Source organism: Corapipo altera, unplaced genomic scaffold (assembly GCF_003945725.1).
Source record: "Corapipo altera isolate COAL_440 unplaced genomic scaffold, ASM394572v1 0, whole genome shotgun sequence".
Lineage (NCBI taxonomy): Eukaryota > Metazoa > Chordata > Aves > Passeriformes > Pipridae > Corapipo > Corapipo altera.
The window spans coordinates 88,047,904-88,060,857 of record NW_020884872.1 but is presented as its reverse complement, the minus strand read 5'-3'; the positions used below and the strand labels follow the sequence as shown (position 1 = coordinate 88,060,857).

Genomic DNA, 12,954 nt, shown 5'->3' with positions numbered 1-12,954 from the left:
TTCCAAACCTGGCACAACACCTATTCAGCATCACCACAGGCCATGTTAAGCAGGGTGCTTGCATACCAGATAGTTTTAGTGCTGGAAACCAGGGTAACCATAGGACGGTGCTTTGCTTCAGCAGCAGAGGGACAAAAAACTGAAGGAGCAGTTCTGAGACTGAACATGTGGTGTTAGACCAACTTGTGGGAATAGATGTCCTATGCATGGCTTTTGCAACATGGACACCCAACAAGGCAAGTCTTACCTAGGTCATTTGGCTGGTTAGCATAAAAACGACTAAGATACTTAGGAGCTCCCCTATTGGGCGAGATCTTTGTTTTTCAGAGAAGGAAACTGAGGAAAGGAACTATAAGATGACTTGTCCGTAGCAGATCTCCTTAGGCCAGGGAAGATAAACTAGTACCCAACCCAGTGTCCAACACTCCCCCTATGATCATCATGTTACAGACCTCTGGAGAACCTTCCCCAGTGCCTGTTCTGAGCCAAACCAATATTTCACCGACTATTCCCAGTGGAGTAGACTCTTCAGCATCCCTAGGCAGTCTGCCTCAGGACTCACTACTTGGCAGGGTTAGAAAGCTATTTTCAAGCCATATGAATTAAAGAGAATAGGAATAATTTAATGTGCTACAGAGAAGGTTCAAACTTAGAATTAGGAAAATTGCCTCACAGCCTTTCAGTTATTAAAGTGGACATGTGATTTTCCACCAGTCATCTACTTTCTAGAAAAAGTAAAATTAATTCATTGAATATGGCCTGTGGCCAGAATTTGTCTACTGAGTATTTACTAATGAACAGTGATACCTTGGCTGCTCTTAGGACACCAGTTCCTTTTCTGAGCAATGCAGAGGGATCATGTAGATGGTTTTAGCGGGTAGATATTTTCATTAAGGTGGTGAAGGCATTCAGATGACAAATGTGAGGATAGTTATCTGCCTTCAAATATGTGGTCGGTAAAAATGTAGAGGCGGTGCAGGACGCCTGGTCAGGAAAAGGGGAATAACTGGAAATTCTGTTAAGCCTTTACAGTCTCTGCAGGAACTAATAGAGATAAATCCTGCCTTTCTGTCTAGGTTGGGAACATCTGTGTTTCCCACTGCAGGTGAGAAGCTACAAAAAATTCAGTTGGCAGAATCAGCACCAAAGACTAAGTCCTACATTGCTGAATGGGATGCGAGCAGTTGCTGCTAGTGGGGAAGAGAGATCACTGTCCTTGCCATGAGGAATGCGTGTAGGGACATTGGCACAGTGAATTATCACTCCTTTTTTTTTTTCAAGATTGAGGCTGTCTTTTTGGGACACAGCACCTGGAGATGATTGAGGGGAGAGGGGAAAGACTGTTCCCTCCCATCTCCCCAAGAAATGTTTGCCTTTTGGTGGGGAAAGCATTAAAAAGGAAAATTATAGTTAAAACCTGAAACAAAATATCTAGGATTTTATGATGAGTCTGGACCACTTTGTCACTGTGAAGGGAAATGTCTTGTGTCCTGCAAGATCATTCTTCATCAACCTTCACGCCCTCAGTGTCCTGTAAGAGTTGTGTGTCTGAGACTGAGTGCCTTTTTCTCTGCTTTTTAAGGCATGAGTATTTTTACTATACTGGAAAACTTTCACATCATAAATACAACGATTATTGATTACCATGTACCAAGGATGGCTCAGAGATTAAAAGCTGCAGAAATTCAATTCTTTGAAAGTGTTTTTCACTCATACACACTGAACCCATTTAACTATGGGAGTGTCATGAGGTGACATTACACAGCAGCAAGCATAAACTCAGGAGCAGCATGGGACTTTCCCATGTAAATCCCACAAAGATACAATTTACCCGACAGCAGGAGCAGAGAGTGGAGATGCTCCATCCAATCCAGGTCTTAGTTGCAGGCTGTGTCAGAGGACTTGGTATGTTATTGGAAAATACCATTTTCTTTTCCTCTCCTGAAATCAGTTTTGCTGGAAAGATGAAAATCCATCCAGGCTTGTTGGCCATTAAGGACAAGACTCCCCTTTTTGATGTGCTTTAATTCATACTATGGAATCCAAAGACACATGTATCAGTGTGTTTGCTAGGTTAATCCTCTGATAACTTTCCAGGACTCAGTTTACAAAATATTACTTGCATAAGCAACCTCCAGTCCCACTCTCATTCACCATGGTGCCAGCATTAATCTGGATGTATTAGAGGATTGTCTCTCACTGTCTGGAATTAATATTATGAAAGCCTTGGGAGTTTCAGTGTTTCTAGCCCTTGTCACACTTAGGGCTGTGGAAACCATTCAGGGTCGAAAGAGTCCCTAAACTGGGGACTCTGAGTCAGGGGGGCAATTCATTAATTGCTGATTTCTTTTGATTTAGGTCCATTCCTGGTGATTGCTGATGTGTTTATACAGGAACCATGGTCATTCTACGACAGGTAAGTAAAACATTCCTGTCTTCAGCTTCTCTGGTTTTATTCCATCACCACAGGCACTAATAAAAATATTTTTTTTGGAGGGGAAGGGTCAAGCCAGGTTATTTTTGTTCTATCTTATTTCCCTAAAAGGACTGTTACAAGATGCAGAGATACTCATTAGCCTTAATCCTTGATTGGCTTAGAGGAAATCATTGCTCTGTGTGTGTAGTCCAGATTAACCTCATGCAATGTTCCACTTCTATTTTCTTATCTGGGATGGTTCAGAAGCTGCACATGAGTCCTGGATATGCAGAAAAATAAATCAACTTATTGTGTGACTTGAAAAAGGATCTGGTCAAAAATTGACTTTCAATTTCCAGGAACACTGTTGCTTTGGTTGTGTAAAAATGGAATCTTTTTGATTGAGGGATGGAGCAACTCTGATGTGGAGGAAGTCTGAGAGAGCTGGGTTTGTTCAGCCTGGAGAAGTCTCCAGGGAAACGTTATAGCACCTTCCAGTACCCACATAGGGCTTGTAAAGAAGAAGGACAGCAACTTTTACATGGGCATGCAGCAATAAGACAAGGGGAAATGGCAAATCTACCCAACAATTTTGATTCAACTCTGTCTCCCCCTTGGTAAATATGCTTTTGCCTGCTTTTGCCCAGGTTTTTTTGGACCTTTGAAGGAACTCTAACAATTTCAGTTTATACCAGTGACATAAACAACTGAGGATAGCTTTTGGTGGAAGGAATGCCAGGGATCTCATGAAGCAACTGAACTTCTCTTTATAGTGTTACCCCAACCTGCCAGGACCCGAGCCCGACAAAAACAGGCCACACTTTGGTAGGGATGGATAGGAGCTTGGTCCCCCTTCCAAAGGCTCCAAGGCATTTGCCTCGTGCACAAACTGATGCAGTTTGGAATGCCAAGGAAAATGAGTGTGGAAATTAAAGCAAGGTAGGTTAAAAGGTGTGAATAGCCATTGAAAAATACCCTGTAACAACTCTGTCTAGGATGGTATCGCTCCAGGCTGCCTGTCATATCTCTGTCAGTGGGTACCCCTCTGTGGTTCATAAGTCTTCTGTGTTGGTCTGAATTCACCCTTTACAGAGCTTCGATCAAATAGAGCCTCTTCCTTGTTATCTAAAAACCAGGTGTCTTGTCTGGGCAAGGAGGCAGCATGCTTCTGAAGTAATTCTGGGCACTCTCCCTGTGGGTTCAGATGCCAAGCAGTTGTTGACAAGTATCAGGGAAATAGGTTTGTATTGAACTTTTTGCTTACTGCAGACATCTTTCTGCAGTGTGGATAAGGTTAACAAGTACCCCTCTGTAATGAAATAAAGTCACCCAGTTGTTACCAGATACAGGCCCTTTCTGAGGTCACTTTATACCAGTTTGCCCCATCTAAAGGTCCGGTCTGAGTCACATTTGAACCACTTTGCTCTCTGTGGCCCAAAAGTCTGCTGTTTATGTGATGTTTAATTGCCAGTAGCAGCAGTATATGTATTTTGCTTCCTTAAGTTTTGCTGTAAGACTTTGGAAATCCATCTATGATGTTCCTGATCTTTATTACTTTCCAAGGAGCTTTCTCTGTCTTTTTTTTTTTTGCTCATTCTTGAATGTGCACAACATGGTTATGGTTCTGCCCTCCCACCCCTTTTCCCCTGAAAACTTTCTCCAACAAGATCAAACGAAACACCAAATCATCACCTGCAATAGATGGACCCAGAGCTTTTGGCCCTTACAGCTTGTTTTCCCTGTCGTTACCTAGCTATAAATTCAGGAATTTTGAAGATGAGCCCATGGCATTGCTCTTCTTCCATTCTTCCATCAAAACAGTGCATATCAGGATCTCCCTTAGGGAGAACTGAGTCCCAATGGCAGCACATGGCTCCAGCAAGGAGGGGAAAACACACAGAGCTCCTGCCCTGTGTCTTCCACCCAGTAATCTGAAAGAAAAGCCAATATTGTTCCCCAGCAGGCGCCTGAAGGGAGCCAAACTTATCAGCTTTAGTAACTAGCAAATTACTCATGGCAAGTCCATTTCAGTGCACAAAGAAAGGGAAGATGGAAAAGGAGGGCCTTCCTGAATTCCTGACTTGGCAGCCTGACAAGTTTGTTTGGCTTTCCAACACAGCAGCAGCTTGTTTGTGCATGTTCTGTCTGTTATTTAAAGCAGAAATGGTTTTGGAGCTGGAGTGGAGACCAGGAGGGTGTGGTGGTCCTGGCCATCCAGCCTGGCCAGGGAGAGGGCTTTCCTGGTGGCAAATGGCAAATGACTGCTGCTTGCCACATGGCTCTTTTTGCCAACTCCATCTTCTTGCTCATGTAGACAACCATTATATAAACCAGTCTTAAATCTACGGTATCACAGTGCTGCAAATTTGCTGTTGTTGGGCCAGCCCAACAAAAATAAAACCTTCTTATCAACTGGGGAATAAAACATACTTGCAAAATATAAGTATTTCATATAGGACCAAGTTCAGCATCAGGAGTTGGACTTGATCCTTCTGGGCCTCTTCCAACTCAGGATATTCTATGAGCCCACAAATCTCATCCACTATACTAGACTTTGCAGAAGATTTTATCTGTATTACTGTGGTCTCCTGACCATGTCCAGATCACGTGAGGAGCATTACTGCTTTTGAAGGTTTCTCCCATTCCTTACTGGCCCCCCAGCCTGCTCCTGGGGTTATAGAGAGAGAAGTAGGAGTTAAAAAAGAGACAGTGGAGACCTAATCCAAACAGATAAAGGAAAGCAAAGCCCAACCAGAAATTAAGGTCCTGAGGGATCAAGCATTGTGGATACCTCACTCTATAAAGCTCTTCCAAAGAAAGGAAGGTGTTCCAGCTATTCTGAAACTTTGCAAGAGCCAAGACTTGATCAGAGACTTCAGCTCTGCTTTCCTGACTCAGCAGAGCTCCTAGGGAGGTGATTCTTGGGTGCAATGCCAAAACTTCACAGTTTCCTTGCAGCCATCCATTCTGCAAAGTCCATGCCACCTCTGGCATTTCTTTGAACATAAAGTCCCCAGTACAGCTTCAGCTTTAAAACCCCACAAAACAAGTCCTACATGAATAAGACTGTCCTTGATATGTTCATGTCTCTGTTTTCTGAATGTATTTGTGGCTTCTTGCTCTTGTGCCAGACTGGCCTTTAGCTAACCATGTCCTTTCCCCTTCTTGCCATTTCTCAAGTGTTTGATATCATTTTCCTACTCTTGGAACTAACCAAAATCCTATAAAACCTTATTGTCCCTCTTGTGAAACAAGTTCTACAGCCCTCTTGTGATGATGGCAGCCCTTTTTTCACTAGTCTAGGTAATTTCTTCTTCTTAAGACCAGAATTACACATTGCACTCAGGTGAAGGAGATTTGTGCAATTTGTTAATGAGCGGGAATAGATTTTGTGACTGCTGGTGTTTTCAGAGTCTCGGTTTGATGCTCCGAGGAGATGTTTTCCTGTGCTGAGATTAAGAACAGCAGAGACCAGCTTTTGAAATCTTTCAGTCCACTCACAGACATCTCCCAGCTGAGCTCTGTGAGCACTGGCTTTACCTGGATCTGACATATACCATTTTGAGTGTTATTGGTCATACACATTTGGCTTTGCCAAGTGTTTCATTGTGCTACATATTTTGTTAGCAAGGAGGAAGGGGAGGGAGAAAAACAACGTTATTGTAGGTCTTCTCAGGGCTGATCTGTAATCATGTTATTATAAAAAGCAAAATGTAACTCCACTGTTTGAATTCTCTTTCTCATAAACACTGAATAATTTAAGTCTTCTCCCATTTATGCCTTATATCTCTCTGATCTATGAGTCTGAAGCTTCCCTGGATAGCTGTAATGCAGCAATGAAAAGTCCAGCACAAGCCAACCAAAGGGCACATTTGCATATAGATTGAAACATGAATCGTTGGGAGCCATTCAGTAGTTGCAGTGCTCAAGACATTTGGCATTTTAACAGCTCTTTGCATCAAATCCTTTCCATCACGTTTATGGGACAATTAAAGTGCTGGAGTTGCTGTGTGCAGAAAATGAAGCTGCAGGCTAGGGAGATTTTCTTGCAGTGCTAGGGCTGTGGAATATAAATTATGTGATGTCAAATAAAGGTAGAGTGAGCAATCTCAGCTGGGGTGTGGAAATACCATCTTGGAGAGCCTGTCTAAAATGCATTTGTTCCTGCTTCTTGATACCTCAGACAAGCCTCCAGGATCCATCTTCTCTGAAGTGTATGCACTGAAACCTTAATCTTTTTGAATTCAAGACAGAAAAGGCTTTACGTGAGAGTTGTTATATGTGTGGCTGAGTTTAGTTTTGCTTTTTAAGGAGGCAGTAACAAAATACCCAGCCAATTGGACGTTTATTTGAAGATATAGGAAACTTCAAAGGACTCAATAACAAAATTTACCTCGACTTACTCTTGGGACCATATGTTTCCCCAGGGAAAATCTACGTCTCCAGGGACAGCTCTTGCAGAGCAGCTCACATGTTATCTATCTTGTCCTGCTTGATGGTAACTTCTCCGTCTGTCAGAGCCCTTAAAGATGCACTTAGCTTGCTTGAGACCTGACGTCTGGAGCAAGAAGAGAGAAATTCAGCTTCTCAAACTGTCTCTCTCTCCTAAACCCTCCAACTCATCATGGAATTTGGATTGGATATTAGGAAAAATTTCTTCACCAAAAGGATGGTCAGGCATTGGAATAGGCTGTCCAGGGCAGTGGTGGAGGCATTTAAAAGACATGTAGATGTGGCACTTGGGGACATAGTTTAGAGTATTAGGTTAATTGTTGGACTTGATGATCCTAGGGGACCTTTCCAACCTAAATGATGACTCTGTTGTTCTGTGATTCTGTAAGCTGACTCTGAAGAAGTCTCACTTTCTGTAAAAAGAAAGCTTGTAATGAATCTTACAGCTGGTAGAGCTGGGGACTGATGGCCCATCTAGAAATCCCTTTTGCAGGAGAGATGTTTGGGGAGGGAAATTAGAAATTTTTCGTTTCCACCCACCTCATAACTTATCCTGCTGCTAGGGATCAACACAAAGGTTGATTTCCCTTGGCTGTCATTCCAGCCATTGAGCCTCTGATTACTGTTCTTAATGGGAGGAAGCATCTTCATCCCAGCTGTGCAAAAAGAGCAGAGCAAAGGAGTTCCTGTTCCATCCCATACCCATGCCCACATACCCACCTGCTTCTAACTGCCCTCCACTCATCCCAGCTGAGTGATACAGCTATTAGCTGGACCACCTTGTCAATAATTTTATCAAAATCATATGGCTCACATGTACGTTAAAAAAACTTGAACATAGTTTATTATTTTTTTTTTCCTGTTATTTTTACTCGGGTCAGTTCTCAGATGGGATATAGGGACTGACAGTTGGAGGGATTTAGGTAAAAGGTAGACATTTAAGCCAACATGGCAGCTGTAAGGAACGTTTGTGATATGACATCCTCAATGGAGCGTGGGACCAAGCTTGTCATTTGCTCCTTGTACAAATGGCTATTCTGCAGGCAGACAGCTCTCCCTGTACGAGGTGACCTTTGTCTTCATCAAATTCCTCTTGCAAAACTGGAAAATATTCAACAGCAAGGCATTAAAAAGAGAACCCTCAACATTTCATGGATTTTTGGGTTACAGGCACTTCTGTAGAATGACCCTGATGTATACTAGTGAAAGATTTGGCTTTTATGGCATAAAATTCATTCCCTTTTCAAGGTACAGCATCATTTGCTAGCACAGTATAGATCTGACAGCAATTTTCCTAAAGAAACACACTTAGCTCTGGCTTTCTGCAGTCAGGTTTAAGAAGCTGAGCACAGCTCCTGGAGCCCAGGGGAAGAAAAGCAATAACAGACCTTTTCAGTAGCACAAATTGAAAAATGGCATTTCTTTCTCAGGAGAAAGTTGAGCTGGGAGTATAGAGAATATCTATCGAGATGTCATTGCCTGGTCAATAAATAAAATCATTTCATTGGAATTAAAAGCTGAATATTGGAGATTTCCAATAAGGACATCAAAACGATACTTTCCATGTCAGCCTTTAGCCAAACTAAAGTGTTTTCATTAAAAGGTTTGTTAATATGTTTTTCCTGTTGCATTTCAGGTCTTGGTGAAATGGCATTCTCTAAGAAAAATTTACAGTAAGAACTTTAGAAGAGTAAATCCATTATTAATTGGTTTATAAATGTAACCAAAACAGGAGGAGGATTTAGATGTTTGCTTGAATACACATAAGGAGACTGTTCTGAAAAAAAAAAAAAAAACAACTAAAAATGTCTTAAAGAGTAAAGAAAATTCAATACTGGGAGTGAATTAACCTGAGATATACCAGTGAGCCAGCTGCCACTTTAGATACTTCTACTGGGGCTTTCAACAATGGGGAAATGAGATGAGTAACTGTGGACTGGGACTTGGAAATTTGTATGGTGCCACTTTAGCATTTCCATTTTACCACTGCTGGGTATATTTGCAGATATTACTCTAGTGGTCAGCAGCACTGACCAGCTCATGCAAGGGTTGTGTATCAGTGTTGCAATGTAAGGGAATTGCCTTTTCCTGGTTGGCCTCATCCACATGGATCTGAGTTTTACAAACATGGGAAGGTGATATGGTGGATCAGTCCTCCTCTCCTTCACAATTCAGCTCTGGCTTCTCTCTTCACAAAGGAGGTGGCATTGGCAGAGGAAAGTCATCTGCTTTCTTGCACTTGGCAAAGGTCAATCTTAGAAGTTTACAAGGATTTCATCCTCCTTTAGGCAATTTTGTGAATAGAGAAAACTTCACCAGCTGTAAGTTATGAGGACTTCTGTTCCTGAACAGAAACTATTATAAAATTCTGAATGGAGTTACAGTGGGCTGAGGTTGGGAATATATATTGAATGTCCAGATTTGTTCAGATGCAGGTCTGTCCCACCTGGCATTCTGTATCCAAAATGACTGTTGGTGAACACCAAGGGATGAGTAAGCATACAGTGTTATTTCTTCAAAATATGTTCCTATCCTTCAGCTAATTTCCTGGCCTCCACTTAGGAACTTTCAGCCTGGTCATTTCCCAAGCCTGAAGTGATTTATTTAGTTAGTAGTCCCTAATGAATCTCCCAAGCACCTGTCCTGCTTCCTTACTTCTCTAGATGTCCTATCTACCTCCATGGCTTTTTACTGGACCTAGTCTCCACTGACTTAGGTTGATATGCCCTTATTTTTGGACTGGAAGAGTATTTTAAAGAAGTATCTCTACAGCCTCGTCCCGTACTGCCCTAGCCATCCATGTGGGCCGCTAGTGACAACAGGATGCTACCATAGATGGTTCTGTGGTGTGTCTTAACCTTGCAGACCCATTTTCATGTACTGCCTGAGGCAATTCCACTTGCATCCTGATAGTATTGCTCCCTTCCAACTCTTCAAGTAAGAAGCAGGTGTCCTCCATCCTTAGCCCAGAGCCACTTTAGTGGAACCCAGGAGAAAAAGATGTTGGCTTATTTTGCATGCTAAAGAAGAAAGAACCAAGTGCTGCTTGTTTTTGAGATTAGGAAAAACACCTATCTGGGACAGTGATTTATCTGCCATGACTCAGAAGCCTTTTGTGCAGATAGTGCAAATGCAATGTGAGCAGTTTATGTGCATCTCCTACCACCCAGCCAGGCGTTTTATTGCCAGCACCATTGCTGGCAAATGACTCTTAAGGTCACATACTGCATTTTCATGATCTGCAAATCACTTTGTGAGGGCGTTTTACTGCCCCCTAACCCCATAAAATTGCTAGATTCAGTGCGAGACAGACAGGCAGCCTTTCCCATTAGGTAGATGCTTGGAATTAAGCAACATCTGCATCCAGCAAAATGCAATGGAGGCATTAACTGTATTTCCATGTTGATACTATCAGCCCATTCCTTACAGAAACATAGGCTTAATTAATATATCTATATAATACTCTTACAGTCTCAAAATTAAGGCTATAGGGCAATTATTGAGTTTCTCAAAACAACTATATAAAATTGATGAGTATTCTTCACATGAATTTATTTCCCTTTAACATGATTTGGGTTTGCACATGAGCACCAATTAGCTGGCTGCTGCTGAACAAGCATCTCTGCCATGTTAGGCACCCTGAAAACCCTCCAACAAACCAAAATTTTGGCTCCAAAATTGTGGTTGTATTTGTAATGCAACCCTTCTCAAACTGGGTAAAATGTGTGACCAAACCCCTTTGGAGGCCATATTCCTGTTGTGCAGTGTATGCAGAATGGACTGTCCATGTAATAAAATATCCATGAAGAATATAAAAAGTACCAAAAATACAGGAATTATTTGCTGTGCCATAATCATGCAGAGAGTATTTGTCTTATGGTTTTATTCTTCTGGCTACTAGAGTTCAGGACATCCACATGAAAGCCTTATCCCACTGGCAATCTTACCAGCCACAATTCCTTGATCATTTCATGTAAGAAATAGGTCCAACTTCATTTTCCGATCTGTGACTTTTGCTTTGTTTGCAATGGCTGTTGATTACTTGGTGGGACTTGGATTTTGAAACAGGTTTCTGGGTTTGTGTGTCTAAAAAGGACTGATGTTCAGGATCTGGTTCATGATCCCTTTCTAAAAGCTGGGTCTCTTCATTGTATGCCCAGCAAGCTGGAAACCATTAACTGTAAAGCTGTCCCAAGTTTGAAGGAATCCACAGTGCACATCTGTATGTGTCCTGATTCAACAAGTCAGCTGTCTTGGCTACATCTGTCAAGTGCAGCTGTGATTTGAACAGTGATGGTTGTCCCAATCGCTGTCATCTTATGCCAACCTAAAAACTCTACCTCCATCTGCAACCTCTAGGTTAGGGTTTGTCTAACTGGACTTGCCGCCTGGTTCCTTCAGGTCCTTAATTAACGTGGTTGTCGTCTGTTGTCCCTATGTTATTCCAAAGCCTTCTGGAATTTCACATACTGTTAGCATCAAAGTTTACTTAAAACCCATGGCGAAATCATTGGAAACAAATCTCTCGGTGCATTTGGTAATTCCAGAGAGTTACAGCAGATGGGGCTGGTATTGTGCTGCGCAGCTCTGCAGCTGGTCTACCTTCTCCCTCAGAGGGACCCACCACCAGCAATTTGGGAAGTTTTCCAAAGTTTTCCCAAGGCAGAAGGGCTTGAAGAATCCAGGCAAATGGTTGCAATTAGCAACCTGATATGAGTTTCCATTTCGAGGTGGTCTTGTATGGATCCAGCTTTGGAATCTTCAAAACCATGAAGCAAGCAATGAAATATAGATTATTTTTCTGGGTTTTAATAAAACTAATATGATTCTTTTTGTTATTCATTTCATGATGAAAAACATCCATGTGTTTAGTTTTCTTCAATTTTTTTCACAGAATCATAATATCATAGAATGGTTTGTGTTGGAAGGGGACCATAAAGATTACCTCATTCCAGCCCCCCTGTCATGGGCAGGGACAATTTCCACTAGCTCAGGTTGCCCAAAGCCCCATCCAACCTGGCTGTGAGCAATTCTGGTGATGGGGGAGCCACAACTTCTCTGGGCAACCTGTTCTAGTTCCTCATCATCCTCACAGTCAAGAATTTCTGCCTAATACCTAATCTAAACCTGCCCTCTGTTGGTTTAAAGCCATTCCCCTTTGTTCTATCCCTACATTCCCTTGTCAAAAGTCCCTTTCCAGCTCTCTTGTAGCCCCTTTAGATACTGAAAGACTGAACAATCCCAAATCCAAGGTTTTTTACATCTTGGAGTATCTTTTCTCCTTTCAGAAGGATGCTACTTGCATTGCAGCATCTCTGCACCCTTGTGGCTAGTACCTAAGGAACAGAAACCAATACTGACATGTTTTGAATTGCGTCACGAATAGCCAGTATGATTTGTTTATTTTCAATTATGCTTTCTCCTGCCATCCATTCCTCTTGGGGATGGCTTTTCAAACACATCTCTGAAGAAGTCCACTTCTCCCTTCAGCAGTCATATCACAAACGCCCTCAAGATGCTGTTGACTGAGCTGCAAACTGACCTTCCTCCAGACTCCCTCACTCTCCTCAGTAACCCACATAACTCTCAGTGTATACACAAAGGTAGTATGTAAAAAGGGCAGATCTGCTCCAATCTGATGTGGCAGTAGGAAAAACAGCATTACTCCCCTTTCATTCAATATTTTCAAAGATGAGACATGCTTTTTAAGTAGTGGGACTTGTCTAGACATGTCAGTGTGACTTTGGCTAATGCAGACTCTTAGCACAGACATACTTCTGCTGGGAAAATTGCATTTACATGAGTAAGACTACTACTACATGGGAAAATAATATATTTGTACTAGGATTAAGCACTTCTTTGCACTAAGTCTACATCTCTGTTTATGCAGGAATAGCTGTGTAGATTGCAATAGTCCCACCTCTATTTAGTACACAGGAACTAATTGCAGATTAGGTCTCAGTGAGTATGTAAAAAGTCAGGGAGGAGGGAAGAAGAACCAAAAATAAAGAAATTAAGTAGCAAGCATCTTTCCAGAGCATGGAAGATGAAGCTGAACTCTGAAAGAGAATCTGACAGGTTGCATG

The 12,954-nt window shown here is 42.0% G+C and overlaps 1 protein-coding gene across 4 annotated transcripts in view; it reads left to right on the top strand.

Annotated features, from left to right (window-relative positions):
- The window catches only part of MYO7A (myosin VIIA), a 101,280-nt gene that overhangs the window by 17,030 nt on the left and 71,296 nt on the right, over window positions 1-12,954 (top strand). For all 4 annotated transcript variants that reach the window (XM_027669021.1, XM_027668868.1, XM_027668944.1 and 1 more), the window contains exon 2: window positions 2,359-2,416. In XM_027669021.1, coding sequence (XP_027524822.1) covers window positions 2,399-2,416 — 18 coding nt within the window. In that variant the 5' untranslated portion in view covers window positions 2,359-2,398. The remainder of the gene's footprint in view (window positions 1-2,358; window positions 2,417-12,954) is intronic.